This window comes from Pseudophryne corroboree, chromosome 7 (genome assembly GCF_028390025.1).
Source record: "Pseudophryne corroboree isolate aPseCor3 chromosome 7, aPseCor3.hap2, whole genome shotgun sequence".
In the NCBI taxonomy this organism is placed as follows: domain Eukaryota; kingdom Metazoa; phylum Chordata; class Amphibia; order Anura; family Myobatrachidae; genus Pseudophryne; species Pseudophryne corroboree.
In genome coordinates this window covers 378,303,448-378,324,470 of record NC_086450.1, presented here as the reverse complement: position 1 = coordinate 378,324,470, position 21,023 = coordinate 378,303,448, and the positions used below count along the sequence as shown (strand labels likewise).

Sequence of the window (21,023 nt, the reverse complement as noted above, 5' to 3'; positions counted from 1 at the left end):
TAGTGGAAGTGTGAGTGCTGTGTGCATGTGAGTGGGTTGGTTGTGCAGTAGTGTTCGGAATATGTGTAAGGAGCATTATGTGTGTTATATAAAAATGCATTAATAATGTGCAACATATATGTAAAGGGCCACTATGTGTGTCTTTATGTGTATAAGGGCAATTTTAATGTGCGGCATATGTGTAACAGGGTACTACTGTATGTGTGTCATTATGTGTATAGGGGCACTAATAATGTGCAGCAAATGTGTAGGGGGGCACTATGTGTGTCATTATGTGTATAAGGGCACTAATAATGTGCGGCATATGTGTAAGGGACATTATATGTAAAAGGGCATTAATAAAGGTTGTCATAATGTGTAAGGTGCATTATGTTTATAAGGACATTAATGTGTCTCATATGTGTAAGGGGCATTACTGTGTGGAATTGTGTATAAATGCATTACTAATGTGTGGCATTATGTGTATAAGGTGCTCTACTATGTGGCATTGAATATAGAAAGGGCACTACTGTGTCGTCTAATGTGAATAAAGAGCAATAAGGTGTGGTGGAATGTGAATAAGGAGCAATTCAGTGTGATGTAATGTGAATAAGGGCCTCTACTGTGAGGAGTAATGTTTATAAGGTAAAGTAATACTACTGTGGGATGTAATATGAATTATGGACACTATCGCATGATCAAATGTGAATAAAGTTGCAGTACTGTGTGGCGTAATTGGAATTGGGGTTACTATTGTGTGGCCATGGCCCTTCCCAGCAAGAAGATGCCCCTTTTTGGGCTGTGCGTCAAATGTGCGAACTGTTCCTATTTAAAATATAGGGGGTACAAGGACTGCTATGGGTGAGGGGTGATGGTGCTGGGAAAGAGGTGCAAGGTCAGAGGCAGAACCAGCGGCGGTGCTACGGGGCACCAGCCAAAATCTTGCCTAGGGCATCATATTGGTTAGGGCCGGCTCTGCACATCCAAATGATTTTTCAGATGATAAATGCTACTTAAACATAAAAAGATATGTATATAGGGCCTAATCCATGTTTGTGAACAAATTCAATTGCGATTTTCTAAACTATGGAACTGCTAATGTTAGCAAGTGAAGCTGATGGCCAGAAATGAAGAGACGCCAACCGGAGCCATGACAAACTAATTCGCAGCCTACACACAAAAACGAGGAACATCGAGGCTAAGGGGTGGTCTATGGCTACGCAGACTGGACACAGCAGTACACAAGCAGGTGCCATGTTTTAGCATGTACGAGCTCACAGCTGACAACAGTTACACTCCCAGAAAACAGATACACTTGCCTGCATTTTTGAATACTCTCCCCAAATGGTCACATCTGTCAATCATTTCTCCCTGAAATCCTCATTGGGTGCGGGATCGCAGCAGCACCTTGGCAAATGTGCATGGCGATCGCAGCACATGCGCAGTCTGCCGATAATCACTCAATTGTGTGAACATCGGCCCTTGCGTACAAACATGAATTAGGCCCATCTAATATATAAAAAATGAAAAGCTGTCATTCTGTCCTTCTGTCTTTCTATACAAATCCACAGTTTACAAGCGAAGATCGTGAAATTTCACATACAAGCCTATTAAAACATGGCGGAGGCAACTAAAACAATTTGAAATCCCTAGCAACCCTAAGGGGGCAGACAGCAGTACAGAGTATATCAGGAGACAGCATAACTCCAGAATTGCTGGAGCAATGTACTCAAAAATTGGTACACATATGCCTTACAATCTGGCAGCAAACACTGTGGGGGGAAGACACCCCTAGCACGCCTAGGGGTGAGGAAGCAGCACTGAGTATTTCAGCAGACAGCATAACTCTGAAATGGCTGCAGCAATTTACAACAAACTTGGTACACATATGACTTTCACTCTGGAAACAAACACTATGGGGGTCAGACACCCCGAGCACCCCTAGGGGTGGGACAGCAGCACAGAGTATGTCAGCAGCCATCAAAACTGTGGAAGACCTGGAGCAATTTACACCACACTTGGTACACATCTGACTTAAAATCTTGGAACGAACTCTGTGGGGGTTAGATACCCCTAGCACCATTAGGGGTCGGGCAGCAGCACTGAGTATTTCAGCAGACAACAAAACTATGGAAATCCTGGAGCTATTTACAACAAACTTGGTACACATCTGACTTACAATCTTGGAATAAACTCTGTGGGGGTTAGACACCCCTAGCACCCCTAGGGGTGGAAAAGCAGCACAGAGTATTTCAGCAGACAACAAAACTATGGAAATCCTGGAGCTATTTACAACAAACTTGGTACACATCTGACTTACAATCTTGGAATAAACTCTGTGGGGGTTAGACACCCCTAGCACCCCTAGGGGTGGAAAAGCAGCACAGAGTATTTCAAGAGACAGCATAACTCCCGAATAGCTAGACCAGTGGTTCTCAAACTCGGTCCTCAGGACCCCACACGGTTTATGTTTTCCATGTCACCCGGCAGGTGCACTGTGAATCACCAACTGTCACATTTTAAAAATCTAAAGGTGACCTGCAAAACATGAACCGTGTGGAGTCCTGAGGACTGAGTTTGAGAACCTGTGAGCTAGACCAATTTACAACAAACTGGATACACATATGATTTACACTCTGGAAACAAACACTATGGGGGTCAGACACCCCTAGCAACCCTAGGGGTGGGACAGCAGCGCAGAGTATGTCAGCAGCCAGCAAAACTGTGGAAGGCCTGGAGCAATTTACACCAAACTTGGAACACATCTGACTTACAATCTTGGAACAAACTCTATGGGGGTTAGACAGTCACCCCTAGCACCCCTAGGGGTGGGAGAGCAGCACTGAGTTTTTCAGGAGACAGTAAAACTATGAAAGGGCAGGAGCAATTTACACCAAACTTGATACACATCTCACTTACAATCTGGAAACAAACTCTGTGGGGGTAGGACACCCCTAGCACCCCTAGGGTTGAGGCAGCAGCACAGAGTTTTTCAGCTGACAGCATAACTCTGGAATGCCTGAACCAATTTACACCAAACTTGCTACACATATGACTTACACTCTGGGAACAAACACTGTGGGGGTAACACACCACTAGCACCCCTAGGGGTGGGCCAGCAGCACAGACTATATCAGGACATGCATGATATGTCAGTGATGACAGGGCTGCATGTGACAGGGCCAGTGACATGATGTGAGGAGGGGAATGGAGGTAGCACAAACCCACACACTGAGAGTTATATAGTGGAAGTAGCACGGTCCCACAGCAGCACAGAGTATATCAGGAAATACATAATGTGCTGCGCTATATAAGAAACTGTGGAGTGTTTGGGGGAGGAGGATCTATCTAGGTACTTATGTAAAATATAAAAGCAAACAATTGTGCTTCTGCCCTTCTGTCTTTTTATACAAATCCACAGTTTACAAGCGAAGATTGTGAAATTTTACATATGAGCGTATTGTTATTTATACTGTGTGTTTAATATTTAAATTAATTTTTGTAAACAAACATTCTTAAAATCCTGGGCAACGCCAGGTACTCCAGCTAGTAGTATATAAAAGTCAAATTATAAACATGGCTCTTACCATTAATTTGGGTGCACCAATCAGATGGGCGTTTTCAGCTGTCAGTTCAATTAGCTTTATAAATGTTCTGTCACCATACTCAAATCTTTTCCCAAAAATAATAGAGCAGATTATGTTGGACACTGCGCTGTTCAATATAATGGTTGCATCAAATGGTTTGTCTATAACAAGCAATGAGTGAGAAAGGGAAGACAGAATAAATATACTGGGGGTAGATAAGAAACTATAATATCATCTATTAGTGCATTAGAAACAGAGATATGGGTGACATTCATAGATCTTCTGACCAGGATTTTATTGCATAATTGGAGTTTTAATGTAAACCCACCTAGATGTCTGTGCATGTGGTTTAACCTGTTGAACGCCTGGATGCGCATCATGTTGAAGCCTCTATGTTATCTCAGGTTTCCTCAATGGGATGGCCTTCTTCCTCTGCCCTATGGGTTGCATGCTGCCCATTGTCATATACCACCAGTACACACTTTTCCCCTGTGGAAGTTGTATTATTTGACTGGATGAAAGCAAGCAAGACTTGAAGAAACAGACAGGATTGGTAGTGGTACATGCAGGAGGGTAGGGGTTAAGTACCCAGAACACTCCATGGGGTAAATTTACTAAGATGGGAGTTCTGTTTAAGATGGGATGTTGCCTATAGCAACCAATCAGGTTCCAGGTATTATCTTCCAGAGGGTGCTAGATAAATGAGAAGTAGAACCTGATTGGTTGCTATGGGCAACATCCCATCTTAAATAGAACTCCAATTTTAGTAAATTTACCCCCATGACTAGGGATGGTCACTATAAGCAGACATGGGGCAGTGCGCTGCTGTTACTGCTGTGTGCAGTGCTGCCGGTTGCCACTAGAGGACCCCAACGATGCGTGCGGGTATAATACATCTACCCCAATGTCTGTACAATAGCAATTAGGAGCTAATTGGTTGGTATCTTATCTCTCTCCACTTTATCACTCTCCAAGTGTTGATGTATGTGCTCCTATATGCATGTAAAGTACAGGTTGAGTATCCCTTATCCAAAATGCTTGGGACCAGAGGTATTTTGGATATGGGATTTTTCTGTATTTTGGAATAATTGCATACCATAATGAGATATCATGGTGATGGGACCTAAGTCTAAGCACAGAATGCATTTATGTTACATATACACCTTATACACACAGCCTGAAGGTAATTTTAGCCAATATTTTATATAACTTTGTGCATTAAACAAAGTGTGTGTACATTCACACAATTCATTTATGTTTCATATACACCTTATACACACAGCCTGAAGGTCATTTAATACAATATTTTTAATAACTTTGTGTATTAAACAAAGTTTGTGTACATTGAGCCATCAGAAAACAAAGATTTCACTATCTCACTCTCACTCAAAAAAGTCCGTATTTCGGAATATTTGGATATGGGATACTCAACCTGTATATATATATATATATATACACACAGACATACATACAGTGTATCCGGAAAGTATTCACAGCGCTTCACATTTTCCACATTTTTTTATGTTACAGACTTATTCCAAATTGGAATAAATTTATTTTCCCTCTAAATTCTACACATAATACCCCATAATGACAATGTGAAAAAAGTTTTTTTTTTTAGATTTTCGCAAATTTATGAAAAATTAAAAACTAAGAAATCACATGTACATAAGTATTCACAGCCTTTGCTCAATACTTTGTTGATGCACCTTTGGCAGCAATTACAGCCTCAAGTCTTTTTTAATATGATGCCACAAGCTTGGCAGTGGCACACCTATCTTGGGGCAGTTTCACCCATTCCTCTTTGCAGCACCTCTCTAGCTCCATCAGGTTGGATGGGAAGCATCGGTGCACAGCCATTTTCAGATCTCTCCAGAGATATTCAATCGTATTCAAGACTGAGCTCTGGCTGGGCCACTCAAGGACATTCACAGAGCTTTCCTGAAGCCACTCCTTTGCTATCTTGGCTGTGTGCTTAGGGTTGTCCTGCCGAAAGATGAACCGTCGCCCCAGTCTGAAGTCAAGAGCTCTCTGGAGAAGGTTTTCATCCAGGATGTCTCTGTACATTGCTACATTCATCTTTCCCTCTATCCTGTATAGTCTCCCATTTCCTGCCACTGAAAAATATCCCCACAGCATGATGCTGCCACCACCATGCTTCACTGTAGGGATGGTGCATGGTTTCCTATAAACATGACGCCTGGCATTCATGCCAAAGAGTTCAATCTTTTGTTTTTCATGGTCTAAGGGTCCTTCGGGTGCAGTTTGGCAAACTCCAGGCAGGCTGCCATGTGCTTTCTTCTAAGGAGTGGCTTCTATCTTGCCACTCTACCATACAGGCCTGATTGGTGGATTGCTGCAGAGATGGTTGTCCTTCTGGAAGGTTCTCCTTTCTCTACAGAGGACTGTTGTATCTCTGACAGAGTGACCATCGGGTTCTTGGTCACCTCCCTGAGTAGGGCCCTTCTCCCTCGATCACTCAGTTTAGATGGCCGACCAGCTCTAGGAAGAGTCCTGGGGGTTCTGAACTTCTTCCATTTACGAAAGATGGAGGCCATTGTGCTCATTGGGACATTCAAAGCAGCAGATATTTTTCTGTACCCTTCCCCAGATTTGTGTCTTGAGACAATCCTGTCTTGGAGGTCTACAGACAATTCTTTTGTCTTCATGCTTGGTTTGTGCTCAGACATGCACTGTTAAGTGTGGGACCTTATATAGACAGGTGTGTGCCTTTCCAAATCATGTACAATCAACTGAATTTACCACAGGTGAACTCCAAATAAGCTGTAGGAACATCTCAAGGATGATCAGTGGCACCTGAACAGAAAGCACCTGAGCTCAATTCTGAGCTTCATGGCAAAGGCTGTGAATACTTATGTGCATGTGATTTCTTAGTTTTTTATTTTTAATAAATTTGCAAAAATCTTAAAATTTTTTTTTTCCATGTTGTCATTATGGGGTATTGTGTGTAGAATTTTGAGGGCAAAAATGAATTTATTCCATTTTGGAATGCGGCTGTAACATAACAAAATGTGAAAAAAGTGAAGAGCTGTGAATACTTTCCGAATGCACTATATATATATATATATCCCTGATTGGGTATAGTCTACTCTGTGCCTAAAGGCAACTTATCTTACCATTGTGAGATTTGATGTTTTCTATAAAAGCATTTAATTCATCTTTAATTCTCTCTTCAATTGATTTCTTCCCCATTCCAAATTCTCGAAGTGTTGACAGTGTGAACCTCCTTGTAGATTTCCATGATTCTCCATTGCTAAATACTATTCCTGAAATACAGGCAATGGCAATTGAGAATGTTATACGGTAGTTACAGTATACCATGAATTGACCAGGCTAGGAAGAAGTCAGATTCATCTATGCGTAAGAGTTATGCTGGGTACACACTAGGCAATATATCGGCCATTCGAACGAACAGCTGAAAAATTGATAGTGCGTTGGTGGGTGTAGGAAAACGATATGTCTGTGAATGAAATTGTTCACAGACATATCGCAACGGCTGTGCAGCACATCTGATGGCTGATGTATCTTAAGATATATCTGCGCATCTGGCTGTGTGCATACGTCTCAACTTTATGTTCGGATGAAGAGGGACTTTGGTGCGGCGTAGCCGGGCCCCGCTGGGAAAAGGGGCATGGCTTCGCAGGAGTGTCGCGTTCGCAAGTCACGTCCGCATTTTCGTCACTGAGGGGGCATGCCCAGCGCTCTATGAGTTGCTGGCATGCCCCACTCCCTCTGTCTCCCCGTGAATAGACGCTGTGCGCATGCTCACAGCGTGTATTCACCGCTTCTATGCTTAGCAGAGCAGCGAGTGATAGAGCCTCCCAACTGCCCCACCCACCATTGTGGGACACTGCGGCCTGCGGGTGGGACAGCTGGATAGTCCCAAATAAACGGGACTGTCCCGCAAAAATTGGGACAGTTGGGAGGTATGCTGTGTGTACTGGCGGTCTGCCAACTACCTATACACTTGGTGCGTAGGCTGACATCAGAGCTAGTCGGGCAAATTCAAATGCCCGTCCAGCTGTGTGCGAGACTGACACATCGAGAAGCCAATCGGTAAGTGTATATGCTTATCTGGATCGGCTGCTGTGTCAGCATAATGATGTTGTGACGGTGTGTACCCAGCCATAGAACCGCTTATGTGCTCCAGGATTCCTGTTTTGCATGATTGTAAATATTTACAATGAAGTGGACTTACCTGATTCAGGTTGGATTGCAAATTCTGCTAAGTAGCATAAAATGTGGGTGCATGCGCAGGACGGGCGCTGCACATGCGCCCGCATCCTTTTAGCAATTTTTGCGGTTGGATCCTGTCAGCGTAAAGCGGGCTGCCCATTCCCTGACCCCAATCCGCGTTCTACTTTGTCAGGTACATCCTCTGTGTTGTTCTAATAATATTGTATGTCAGTTTACATTACTGTATCTTGGGTATTTCAAGATTCACTGTTACTTGTATACAGGTAACAGTGAAAGGCCCCACATATTCCTATGCGGAACCTTAAACATTAAAACCTATTATTTAGAGTTATTCTCTTATTCTGAAGCTACTCTTAATGTATTCTAATAACAACATTTAACTTTTTTTATTGACATTTCTACTTGATACCAAATGACGGAAAACGCAATGTTTTACAAATAAGACAGTAGAGATCTTGAAAATGAAGGTTAGAAAAAGTAGGTTATCTGAAAACAATCTTACTAGTCAGTGACAATTTAATTTTTATTTTGAGAATTAGCAAAATAGTTTGAATATATATCACCATATATTATACAAAACTGCAAACAAAAAAACTGCAAAAAAAAATAAATTGTGAAATATGTAGAGCAGTATCTCCCAACCTTTGTCCTCAAGGCACACTAGCATTAATCAGGATTTTTTTTTCCTGTGGTGGCCAATGTGTGGGGGCGTGCAATGCCATATCCCTTGCAATGAGGCCACACCCCTTTTTGCACACGCAGATTCTTCACTTATCACATGGAAGGGGGGGGGGGGGGGGGGTCGCCAGAAACTTTTTTGGCAGTGGGGACCAAAATTTGTAGTTACTGTACGCCACTGTTATTTACTATATTTATTTATAAAGAGTCCCAAATCATACAATCTCTAATAGCCAAGCCTCAGTGGTTGATGGCCACACCGCTAAACATGGGCCCCTATCACTACATTTTGCACAGTGTACCTTTCACATTCCCCCGATGCGCCTTTCGTGCCCCAGTCCCACACTGCTGTAATTTGATTATAGGGCAGATAGTCTGTCCATCAACGCTGCATATTGTAGACTTTAGATCTTTTTATAACAAGCTTTTTTTCAACATATCTATTTTATGCATGTTCTCGTGGTCTCTGTTCTGTTTATTTGCTTTATACAGTAGTTTCCATAACATTTTTTGAATTGCTACAGTCTCCAATGGCAACAAAGTAGACGATTTAGCTTAGTTTTGAAAGTTAAATGAAAAACATGCGACTCTGACATGCAGAACAGGCGAAATGCCCAAATGTTTTGTGAGGTCGGGGAACTGAGGCGATGAGAAGGGGGCGGAAGGTACTAATTACCCGGGCCAGATGTAGAGGCTCGGCTAAATAATACCCCCTCCCTCATCCCTCTCGGCACCTCTGGTCTCCATCACTGCTCCATCCACTACCGCTGGGTGCACACGTATAGCAGCGCAGTTGAGCGGCACATTGGGCAGTGAGAGAGAGGAGACTGCTGCTGCTGCAGTGCCCTCTTACTGCCCAATGCGCTGCTCAGCTGTGCTGCTATATAGGCACTGCTGACAGTAGTGGGCAGAGAAACAGAGCATTCCATGCAGCCACACCCCTCTGCCCTGGAGCTGTCTCCCTGTTCTGAGGGGATGCGGTTAATATACCGCCTATCGGGATCCAAGCATTCGCAATACTGATGTCGGAATCTTGATAGGCAGGGAAATGCTGGCGGTCAGACCGCAGCCCCATATCCTCACTCAGACCCGAAGCATGGCGAGTGCAGCGAGCCCGCAAGGGGACTCGCAGCTGGGATTCCGGCTGACGGGATACCGCTGTTGGTATAGTGACAGCCGACATCCCATCAGCCGGTCACCTGTAAGTATCCGGTTCTGAGTATGCCATACTTTAACCAAGCCTTCAAAGATTTTGCCACGACCGCTCAGTGCCTGGGCCCATTTCAGCTCCCGATGGCCTTGTTGGGGAATGCAGAACTCGGAGAACGAGAGAGAACTTGTTTGGGGGGGAGGAAGGCAGTTACCAATTATACTGACCATGTAGTAAAACGACACCTGTTTGTGTAAATACAGCATTTGAATTCTCTGTACCGTATAATCTGCTCTTACTCCTACATCACCATAACACAATTCTATTACATTCTATGCAGATGCAACAGATTTTAATTGATATATCTCATCTGATTTGTATCATGTGTATAAACATAATAAGGGCCATATTTAATGAAGTCAGAGTAGACCGGTGGTGCGAGTTCCCGGCTAAACTGGGATGTTTTTTATAGCGGCAATCATTTATAAAGCAAAACCATGCCTTGTACATGATTGCCACTTTAAAAAAAAGGCCAAGTTCGGCCAACTCGAACTTCATGACATCTGCTCCTAAATCTCAAAAAATACATTTTGTTACATAATTGTTTGTTTACCATAAGTTGAAGAGATAGAGTATCCTTCAATTAAAGTAGTTGCTAGAAAGAAAATAATCTCTGTATTTAGGCAGTTACTGTTTGTTTCTGCAGTAGTAATTAGTTATATAAGATAGTAGAAGAAAAGAGACTTCTTAATTAAGTTAAATAAAATAGGATTTTAATTACCTGCCGGTAAATCCTTTTCTCGTAGTCCGTAGAGGATGATGGGGTCCACATTAGTACCATGGGATATAGATGGATCCACTAGGAGCCATTGGCACTTTAAGAGTTTGAGAGAGTGGGCTGGCTCCTCCCTCTATGCCCCTCCTACCAGACTCAGTCTAGAACTGTGCCCGAGGAAACGGACATCTTCGAGAAAATGATTTTACACAGAAAGTGGCGAGATTCATAACAGCTCACACATACAAGGCAAACCAAGCTAACTAGCTTGAAACTCAGCAACCGCTGAAACATTACTTACCAAGTAACAATGCAGTACTAAACTAAAAACAATGTTGTACTGAACCAGAAGACCACTGCAGGAAAACGAAGCGCTGGGCGGGCGCCCAGCATCCTCTACGGACTACGAGAAAAGGATTTACCGGTAGGTAACCAAAATCTTATTTTCTCTTACGTCCTAGAGGATGCTGGGGTCCATATTAGTACCATGGGGATGTACCAAAGCTTCCAGAACGGGAGGGAGAGCGCGGAGGCTCCTGCAGAACCAATTGACCAAACTTAAGGTCCTCAGATGCCAAAGTATCGAACTTGTAGAACTTTGCAAACGTGTTCGACCCCGACTAAGCAGCCGCACGGCAGAGTTGTAAGGCCGAGCCCCCCCGGGCAGCCGCCCAGGAAGAACCCACCTTACCAGTAGAGTGGGCCTTAACAGATGTAGGACACGGCAAGCCTGCCGTAGAATATGCATGCTGGATAGTGAACCTGATCCAGTGAGAGATCGTCTGCTTAGAAGCAGGACACCCAATTGTCTTGGGATCATACAGGACAAACAGAGAGTAAGATTTTCTGTGACGAGCAGTCCTCCTTCACATAGATTTTTGGAGCCCTTACAACGTCTAAGGACTTTGATGAAATTGAGGAGTCAGTCGCAACAGGCACCACAATAGGTTGGTTGATATGAAATGCTGACACAACCATCGGAAAAAACTGCTGACGTGTCCGAAGCTCAGCTCTGTCTTCATGGAAGATCAAGTATGGGCTTTTACATGACAAAGCCCCCAACTCCGACACACGTCTAGCAGAAGCTAAGGCCAACAAAGTAACAGCCTTCCACGTGAGAAACTTGACCTCAACCTCCTGAAGAGGTTCAAACCAGTCCGACTGAAGGAACTGCAACACCACTTTAAGATCCCAAGGCGCCGTAGGTGGTACAGAGGGAGGATGAATGTGCAGAACTTCCTTCAAAAAAGTCTGAACCTCAGGGAGGGCAGCCAACTGTTTCTTGAAGAAAATGAATAGGGCCGAAATTTGGACCTTTATCGATCCTAACCTCAGGCCCATATCCACACCAGCTTGCAGGAAGAGGAGAAAACGTCCCAGTTGAAACTCCACCGCAGGGAACTTCTTGGGCTCACACCAAGATACATATTTTTTCCAAATACGATGGTAATGTTTTGACGTTACTTCTTAACCTTAACCTTGTTCGGAATTCCCTTCCGAGCTAGTATCTGGCGTTCAACCTCCATGCTGTCAAACGTAGTCGTGGTATGTCTTGATAGGCGAATGGCCCCTGCTGCAGCAGGTCCTCCCGAAGAGGCAGAGGCCTCGGCTCTTCTAACAGTAGATCCAGAAGATCTGCGTACCAAGCCCTTCTCGGCCAGTCCGGAGCGATGAGGATTGCCTGAACTCTTGTTCTCCTTATGAGTTTGAGAACTTTTGGAATGAGGGGGAGTGGAGGAAACACGTACACCGTCTGAAACACCCACGGAGTCACTAGGGCATCCACCGCCACTGCTTGCGGGTCCCTCGACCTGGAACAATACCACCGAAGCTTCTTGTTGAGACGAGAGGCCATCATATCGATTTGGGGCTCGCCCCAATGATCTGTTACCTCCTTGAACACCTCCGGATGGAGACCCCACTCCCCTAGATGGAGATCATGTCTGCTGAGGAAGTCCGTTTCCCAGTTGTCTACTCCTGGCATGAAGATTGCTGACAGCGCCAACACTTGTTTTTCTGCCCAGAGGATGATTCTTGTTACCTCTGATATTGCAGCTCTGCTCTTCGTTCCGCCTTGTCGGTTTATATAAGCCACTGTTGTTACATTGTCCGACTGCACTTGAATGGCCCGATTCCTCAGAAGAGGGGCCGCTTGGAGAAGACCGTTGTATACGGCTCATAGTTCCAGAATGCTTATTGGCAGGCCGGCTTCCAGACTTGACCACCTTCCTTGGAAGGTTTTCCCTTGAGTGACTGCGCTCCAGCCCCGGAGACTTGCATCCGTGGTTAGAAAGCTTCAGCCCTGAATCCCGAACCTGCGGCCCTCCAGAAGGTGAGGTAATTGCCGCCACCAGAGGAGTGAAATCCTGGCCCTTGGCGACAGACGTATTCTCTGGTGCATGTGTAGATGGAATCCCGACCACTTGTCCAGGAGATCCAGTTGAAAGGACGGAGCAGGAAACCTCCCGTACTGCAGAGCCTCATAAGAGGCCACCATCTGTCCCAGAAGGCGAATGCACTGATGAACCGACACCCGGGCTGGCTTCAGGGCATCCCGGACCATAAGTTTGTATCACCAACACTTTTTCCCCCCTGGCAGAAACTCCCTCTGCACTTCCGCCCAGAAAGGACAGCCTCCTGGTTGGTTCCAATCATGATTTTGGAAAATTCAGGAACCAACCGTGTTCTCTGAGTAGATTGAGAACAATGGACTGTAACAGCTTCTCCTTGGACGATTCCTTTATCAGCAGATAGTCCAGATATGAAAGTATGTTCACCCCCTGTCTGCGGAGGAGAACCATCATCCCCGCCATCACCTTGGTAAATACCCTCGGTGCTCTGGAGAGGCCAAATGGCAGGGCCTCAGAGTTAAGCTTGATGCGCCGGCCAAATCGGAATGTGGAGGTACGCTTCCTTGATATCCAGGGATATCAGGAATTTCCCCCTTCTCCAGAAATGATATCACCGCCCTTAGAGACTCCATTTTGAACTTGAACTCCCTCAGGAAGGGTTTAGCGATTATACGTTCAGAATGGGTTTGACCGAACCATCCGGTTTCGGTACCAGGAAAAGGTTTGAATAGTAACCTTTGTCTTGCATATGGGGTGGGACTGGCACAGTAACCTGTGCCTCCACCAACTTCTGGATGGCTTACCGTAGGATAGCCCTGTCTGCCAGCAAAGCTGACAAACCAGATTCAAAGAACCGGTGAGGAGGGAGATCTTGAAATTCCAGCCTGTGCCTCTTGAACACCATATCTTGCACCCAGGGATCCATGCTGGATGACACCCACACGTGACTGAAATGTCTGAATCTCGCCCCCACCGGCCCCACTTCCAGGCCGCGTGGTCCACCGTCATGTTGAGGACCTTGGTGTATCTGAAGCAGGTTTCTAAACCCAGGAACCCGCAGCAGCAGGTTTCTTGGATTTTGGCCGATCTCCCCTAAAGAAGGTGTTGGACGATTTGGCCTTACTTGGCTTGGCAGTCCGAAATGACTGTGATGCAGCTGAAGAAAAGGGTTTCTTCATTGCAGGCGCAGCTGAGGGAATAAACGGAGACTTACCCGCTGTAGCCGTGGAAATCCACGCATCCAACGCTTCCCCAAAGAGAGCCTGACCTGTGTAGGGTAGGGTCTCCACACCTCTCCTGGATTCCATGTCGGCAGATCATTGGCACAGCCAGAGTCCTATTAGCCTATTAGTTGACATGGAGGATATTCCTGCAGCCATCGAACCCAGGTCTTTCATGGATTCCACCGTAAATCCTGCAGAATCCAGTATGTTACGTAAGAACAATTCAATGTTACTTCTTTCCATTGTTTCAAGTAACGTGCCACCTCTACTTATAGCTTTAGAGATCCATGCCCAGGCAATGGTAGGCCGTAGTATCGCCCCCGAAGCCGTGTATATGGATCTGAGCGTAGTGTCGATCCTTTCAACGCGGCAGATCCCGGGACAGGTAAAACACCCTCTCTTTGACAGTTTGGACACAGATGCATCAACTATGGGCGGGTTTTTCCCAAATCTTTCTATCCTCCCCAGGGAAGAGGAAAGTAACCAGAACCCTTTTGGGGATCTGGAATCCTTACACTCAGAATTTTTCAAATAGCGTTTAATACTTTAGACGCAGGGAAGGTTAGCGAGGCTTTCTTATTGTCAGTGAAGTAAGCCTCCTCAACCTGCTCAGGTGACATGTCAGCAATATTTAACATACCTTTAATGGCCTCAAAAAGAGCATCACCCCCTGCAAGGGGTGCCGCCCCCCCAGCACGTCTTCATCACCATCTGCAGTCTGTGGTGCAGATAGGAAAATGGCGCTGAACTCTGCTGGGACCACGCTGAGAAGAAGCCCTGCCCTCTGAAGATGGCGCGTCTTCCCGCGCACCTTCTATATACAGGCCTGAGGAATCCGTCGCTAGCCGGGGAATTAAGTCTCCAGTTAGCATCTGTGTACTGAGGATTCTGTTGCTAACCTGGGGATTCAGTCTCCGGTTAGCGAGCGACTGTGACCAGTTAGGGTATATAGACGCTGGCTCAGCACCGTGATTACATTTCTGTGTACATGAACTGGATTCCTCCTGAGAGGAAACCACTGCAGCAGCATATGACACTGAGTCCCTAGACATGGCTATGGAAGGTATGAAGCACACACACACACACACACACACACACACACACACACACATACACACATACACACACACAGAATGTCAGTCACAGCTCCCCCCCCCCCCCCCCCAAGTATGGCAGAGAGAGAGACACAGAGATTGGAGCCAACCCACTCACAGCGCTTACTGAGGTAGGACAAATAAAACTACCATCGCCATCTGTATACCTTAATAGACTACATAGATTTAGACAGCCCCCCCATCCCATCTACAACCCCCTGATACCGCACAGGATAGCTGGAGTTGCTTGGAGGGACAGCTCCCAGTGTACAGGAACTGCAGGCAGGGAAATGCCGCTGAACGCTGCTGGGTCCGCTCTGAGGAGAAGTTACGCCTCCTGAAGATGGCGCGTCATCCTGCACAAATTCTTTATACTGGCCTGAGGATTCCGTCGCTAGCTGGAGCTCCGGTTAGCATCTGTGTACCACGGATTCTGACGCAAGCCTGGGGATTCAGTCTCCGGTCACCGTCCGTGACCAGTGTAGGGTATTAAGACGCTGGCTCAGGATGCCCCTCATAGCGCCAACACTGTGTGCTGTTGAGCCTTCCTGGAGCGCCGCCGCTCAGCGTTGCGCTCCTACCCTTGTGCCACCATACTTTGCCATCTTTTGATCTTCTGGCTCTGTAAGGGGGTGGCAGCATGCTGCCGGGGTCAGAGATCCCCTGTGGTGGGGAACGTTCGATCCCCTCAGGAGCTCAGTGTCCTGTCAGCGGAGATAGTGGCTCAGACCCCGCAGGGCGGACACTACTCCCCCCCTTAGTCCCTCGAAGTAGGGAGGCTGTTGCCAGTAGCCTCCCTGTAAAATAATAAACTGTAAAAAATAACTTTACTAGAGAAACTCTGGAGAGCTCCCCTAGCTGCGACCGGCTCCTTCGGGAACATTCTCTAAACTGAGTCTGGTAGGAGGGGCAAAGAGGGAGGAGCCAGCCCACACTCTCAAACTCTTAAAGTGCCATTGGCTCCTAGTGGACCCATCTATACCCCATGATACTAATGTGGACCCCAGCATCCTCTAGGACGTAAGAGAAAACTACAAAGCCATAGTCAATACTAGTATATCTCGGTCAGATTTACATTATTCTGTTTATAGAAATGTCTCAGATATTATACGGCTATCTTTCTTTTTAATATAATTGTGCTCTAATTACCCTTATCGTTTGAGATTAATTTGAAGACTGGTAGATCCACCCTTTGTCCAAAATCATCAGCTTGGGTAACGAGAGCCTCCTTCACAGCTTTATACCCAGCAATTATCACCACCTTCTTGGGTCCAAACTGTACAGTAAAGACGTCTCCATATTTCTCAGAAAGCTGAAACACATTACCACATTACCATTTTCCATTAAAGCAAAGTAAAGGGCCATACACATTGAGCGATCCGCCGCCGAGCTGCCCGACAGCGGATACGGCCGACGGGCGACCCGGCGGCGGGGGGGGGGGGGGGGGGAGGGGGGCAGTGACGGGGGACTCCATAGAAGTGCAGGCAAATATGGACGAGATCGTCCATATTGGCCTGCATGCACAGGCGACGGGGCACCAGCAATGAACGAACGCGGGGCCGCGCATCGTTCATCGCTGGTGCCTCCACACTCATATATATGAACGGTATCTCGTTCATTAATGAACGAGATAGTTCATATCTTTGAGTATTATCGCCCAGTGTGTAGGGCCTATAAGTTTGACATTTTGCCTCCTATTAAAACTGTCCTTTCAGCATTGTTAAAAAAAGAAAAAAATTCTTATAGAACATATTACAACCAAATGATGTTATTGCCTGATAGAAAGCTTGTTTATAAAAGTCCAAGGCTGAGCCTTTGTTCTTACAGTAAGCTGCTTTTCTGTATTTTAATACTTTGTTAAAAGTAGATATGTATATGAAAATTAAATAACTAGCATACCAATATCTATTTTTCTTATTGTTTAATTCATCTAATAATATGTCTGCTCACCATTCCATCACATTTTTATAAATGTTTTATAATAAATTTATTTACAGATGAGCGGTTCGGACGTGCACACCAAAATCGGATCGCAAAACAATAAAAACAGAATTTTCCCAGAAATCTCCGGTCTTCCAAAATTTGTAATGCATATAAACTGCTCCTCACCACTCTCAGCCACCATTTTATACCAGCAAGCGTGCGCAAAGGGTGTCTTCTGTCTAGGTGCATAGGTGCAGTCCAGCAAAATGGTGCGACAGACAGACAGGTAGGTGCATACACACTTGCTAAGAAACACTAGACAACGTCGCTCATAGAGCCAATCATCTAGTGTGTACCCACCTTTAGACAGAGACTTACAGTATGTGCAAGATGAGAAAGCGACAAGGTTAAGCTGTCCACACACTAGACGATTATATTCAAGATTTGCACAATTTTGATGCATTGTAACGAAAAATCGTTAGAAATAGTGCTGTTTTCAGGAAAAAATAGCGATTCGATGCGCGGTCCCGCGGCTCATTTGTCGTTTCTTCAGATCTTCCCTACTGCTGGGAAGATTTGGCAATCTAGTCAGCAATTGTCTGTTTGTTTGTTAGGTCGTTTGTCAAATTGAACACTTTTTTGTACCCAATATCATTTGTCCAGGACTTCCTGGGAGTTCAAGGGAACACAGCATCGTTTGCAAGTCGTTTAATAATAATAATAATAATAACTTTATTTATATAGCGCTCTTTCTCCAATAGGACTCAGGGGGTCATTCCGAGTTGTTCGCTCGCAAGCTGCTTTTAGCAGCTTTGCACACGCTAAGCCGCCGCCTACTGGGAATGAATCTTAGCTTATCAAAATTGCGAACGAAAGATTAGCAGAATTGCGAATAGACACTTCTTAGCAGTTTCTGAGTAGCTCCAGACTTACTCGGCATCTGCGATCAGTTCAGTGCTTGTCGTTCCTGGTTTGACGTCACAAACACACCCAGCGTTCGCACAGACACTCCTCCGTTTCTCCAGCCACTCCCGCGTTTTTCACAGAAACGGTAGCGTTTTTTCACACACTCCCATAAAACGGCCAATTTCCGCCCAGAAACACCCACTTCCTGTCAATCACATTACGATCACCAGAACGAAGAAAAAACCTCGTAATGCCGTGAGTAAAATTCCTAACTGCATAGGAAATTTACTTGGCGCAGCCGCACTGCGGACATTGCGCATGCGCATTAGCGACTATTCGCTCCGTTGCGACAAAAAAATAACGAGCGAACAACTCGGAATGACCCCCTCAAGGCGCTTAACAGATACATAGCATAATATAGTACAGAAAATAATGAAGTACATTTTCATAAAATGCAGAAGCATGAAGATACTAAAAGGGACATTATGGAAATGTTTGAGTAAACAGGAAAGTCTTGAGTCTACTTTTGAAGGATTCTATAGTTGTGGCCTCTCGCACTGTGCGGGTAAGTGAGTTCCATAGAGTCGGAGCCGCATGACTAAAAGCTTGACCCCCAGATGAATTACGGGAGAGTCTAGGTATTGCTAAAAGTCCTTCATCTACAGATCGCTGTAATCGAGTGGGGCAGTATGGGGTCAGAAGCTGCTTCAGGTACCTTGGGCCCTGGTCATGTAATGCTTTGAAACTCAGAAAGCCAATCTTGAAGATGATTTGCCATCTTTAGTGTGTGGGGACCTTTAGAAAGGCTGAGAAGTCACTGTGTTGTGTATTGGACAGATTGACCAAAACAACAGACTGCTTGTTTGTTTAAGTGCACAGTATTACCCCCCAAAAAATATTTATAATAATTTTATAATAAGCTGCAAAAACAATACACAACTCCCAAATAAAGAAAGCTTTTATTCAGTGCTGAACTGCACATAATTATCCTCCCCAAAGATTTTATAACTGGCAATAACATGAAAGTTCCTTGCCAGTTCCTTTAGCTCAGAGCCTGTTACATAAAGCCCTATATCTGTGTCTACTTGATTGCGTGCGATCCAGTATCAGAGCAAGCTGAAAAAAATAAGATTTTAAACCTACCGGTAAATCTTTTTCTCGTAGTCCGTAGAGGATGCTGGGACTCCGTAAGAACCATGGGGGGAATAGACGGGCTCCGCAGGAGACATGGGCACTTTAAGAAAGACTTTGGGTGTGCACTGGCTCCTCCCTCTATGCCCCTCCTCCAGACCTCAGTTAGAGAAACTGTGCCCAGAGGAGATGGACAGTACGAGGAAAGGATTTTTGTTAATCCAAGGGCAAGATTCATACCAGCCATACCAATCACACCGTATAACTTGTGTATCTATTAAACAGATAACAGTATGAAAACAACATAGCATCAGTCTAAGACCGATGAAACTATAACATAACCCTTATGTAAGCAATAACTATATACAAGTCTTGCAGAAGTAGTCTGCACTTGGGACGGGCGCCCAGCATCCTCTACGGACTACGAGAAAAAGATTTACCGGTAGGTTTAAAATCTTATTTTCTCTAACGTCCTAGAGGATGCTGGGACTTCGCAAGGACCATGGGGATTATACCAAAGCTCCCAAACGGGCGGGAGAGTGCGGATGACTCTGCAGCACGATTGAGCAAACAGGAGGTCCTCCTCAGCCAGGGTATCAAACTTATAGAACTTTGCAAAGGTGTTTGACCCCAACCAAGTAGCAGCTCGGCACAGCTGTAGTGCCGAGACATCTCGGGTAGCCGCCCAAGAAGAGCCCACCTTCCTAGTGGAATGTGCCTTAACTGATTTTGGTAACGGCAATCCTGCCGTAGAATGTGCCTGCTGAATCGTGTTACAGATCCAGCGAGCAATAGTCTGCTTTGAAGCAGGGCCGCCAACTTTGTTGGCTGCATACAGGACAAACAGTGCTTCTGTTTTTATGATCCTAGCCGTTCTGGCCAGGTAAATTTTCAAAGCCCTGACCACATCAAGGGACTCGGAATCCTCCAAGTCACGTGTAGCCACAGGCACGACAATAGGTTGGTTCATATGAAAGGATGAGACCACCTTAGGCAGGAATTGAGGACGGGTCCGCAATTCCGCTCTATCCATATGGAAAACCAGATAGGGGCTTTTATGTGATAAAGCCGCCAATTCCGAAACTCGCCTAGCCGAAGCCAAGGCTAACAACATGACCACCTTCCAGGTGAGATATTTCAACTACACTGTCTTAAGTGGTTCAAACCAATGTGACTTAAGGAAACTTAACACCACGTTAAGGTCCCAAGACGCCACCGGAGGTACAAAAGGAGGCTGAATATGCAGTACTCCCTTCACAAAAGTCTGTACTTCAGGTAATAAGGCCAATTCCTTTTGAAAGAAAATGGATAAGGCCGAAATCTGAACTTTTAATGGAGCCTAATTTTAGGCCCAAATTCACTCAAGTTTGTAGGAAGTGAAGAAAACGGCCCAGGTGGAATTCTTCCGTAGGAGCATTCCTGGCCTTGCACCAAGAAACATATTTTCGCCATATTCGATGATAATGTTTAGACGTCACAACCTTCCTAGCCTTTATTAGCGTAGGAATGACCTCATCCGGAATACCCTTTTCCGTTAGGATCCGGCGTTCAACCGCCATGCCGTCAAACGCAGCCGCGGTAAGTCTTAGAACAGACAGGGACCTTGTTGTAACAGGTCCTGCCTTAGAGAAAGAGGCCACGGATCTTCTGTGAGCATTTCTTGCAGATCCGGATACCAGGTTCTTCGTGGCCAATCTGGAACAATGAGAATTGTTCTCACTCCTCTTTTTCTTATTATCCTCAACACCTTGGGTATGAAAGGAAGAGGAGGAAACACATATACCGACTGGAACACCCACGGTGTCACTAGGGCGTCCACAGCTACCACCTGAGAGTCTCTTTACCTGGCGCAATACCTTTGTAGCTTTTTGTTGAGACGGGATGCCATCATGTCTATTTGGGGTAGTCCCCACCGACTTGAAATCTGCGCAAAGACTTCCTGATGAAGTCCCCACTCTCCCGGATGCAGATCGTGTCTGCTGAGGAAGTCTGCTTCCCAGTTGTCCAC

At 45.4% G+C, this 21,023-nt stretch overlaps 1 protein-coding gene across 1 annotated transcript in view; it reads right to left on the bottom strand.

Moving 5' to 3' along the window:
- The window catches only part of LOC134945336 (cytochrome P450 2K1-like), a 119,332-nt gene that overhangs the window by 75,006 nt on the left and 23,303 nt on the right, over positions 1 to 21,023 (bottom strand). Inside the window, exons 2-4 of the mRNA XM_063934540.1 lie at positions 16,205 to 16,367; positions 6,704 to 6,853; positions 3,567 to 3,727 (exon numbers count right to left, since the gene is read on the bottom strand). Coding sequence (XP_063790610.1) covers positions 3,567 to 3,727; positions 6,704 to 6,853; positions 16,205 to 16,367 — 474 coding nt within the window. The remainder of the gene's footprint in view (positions 1 to 3,566; positions 3,728 to 6,703; positions 6,854 to 16,204; positions 16,368 to 21,023) is intronic.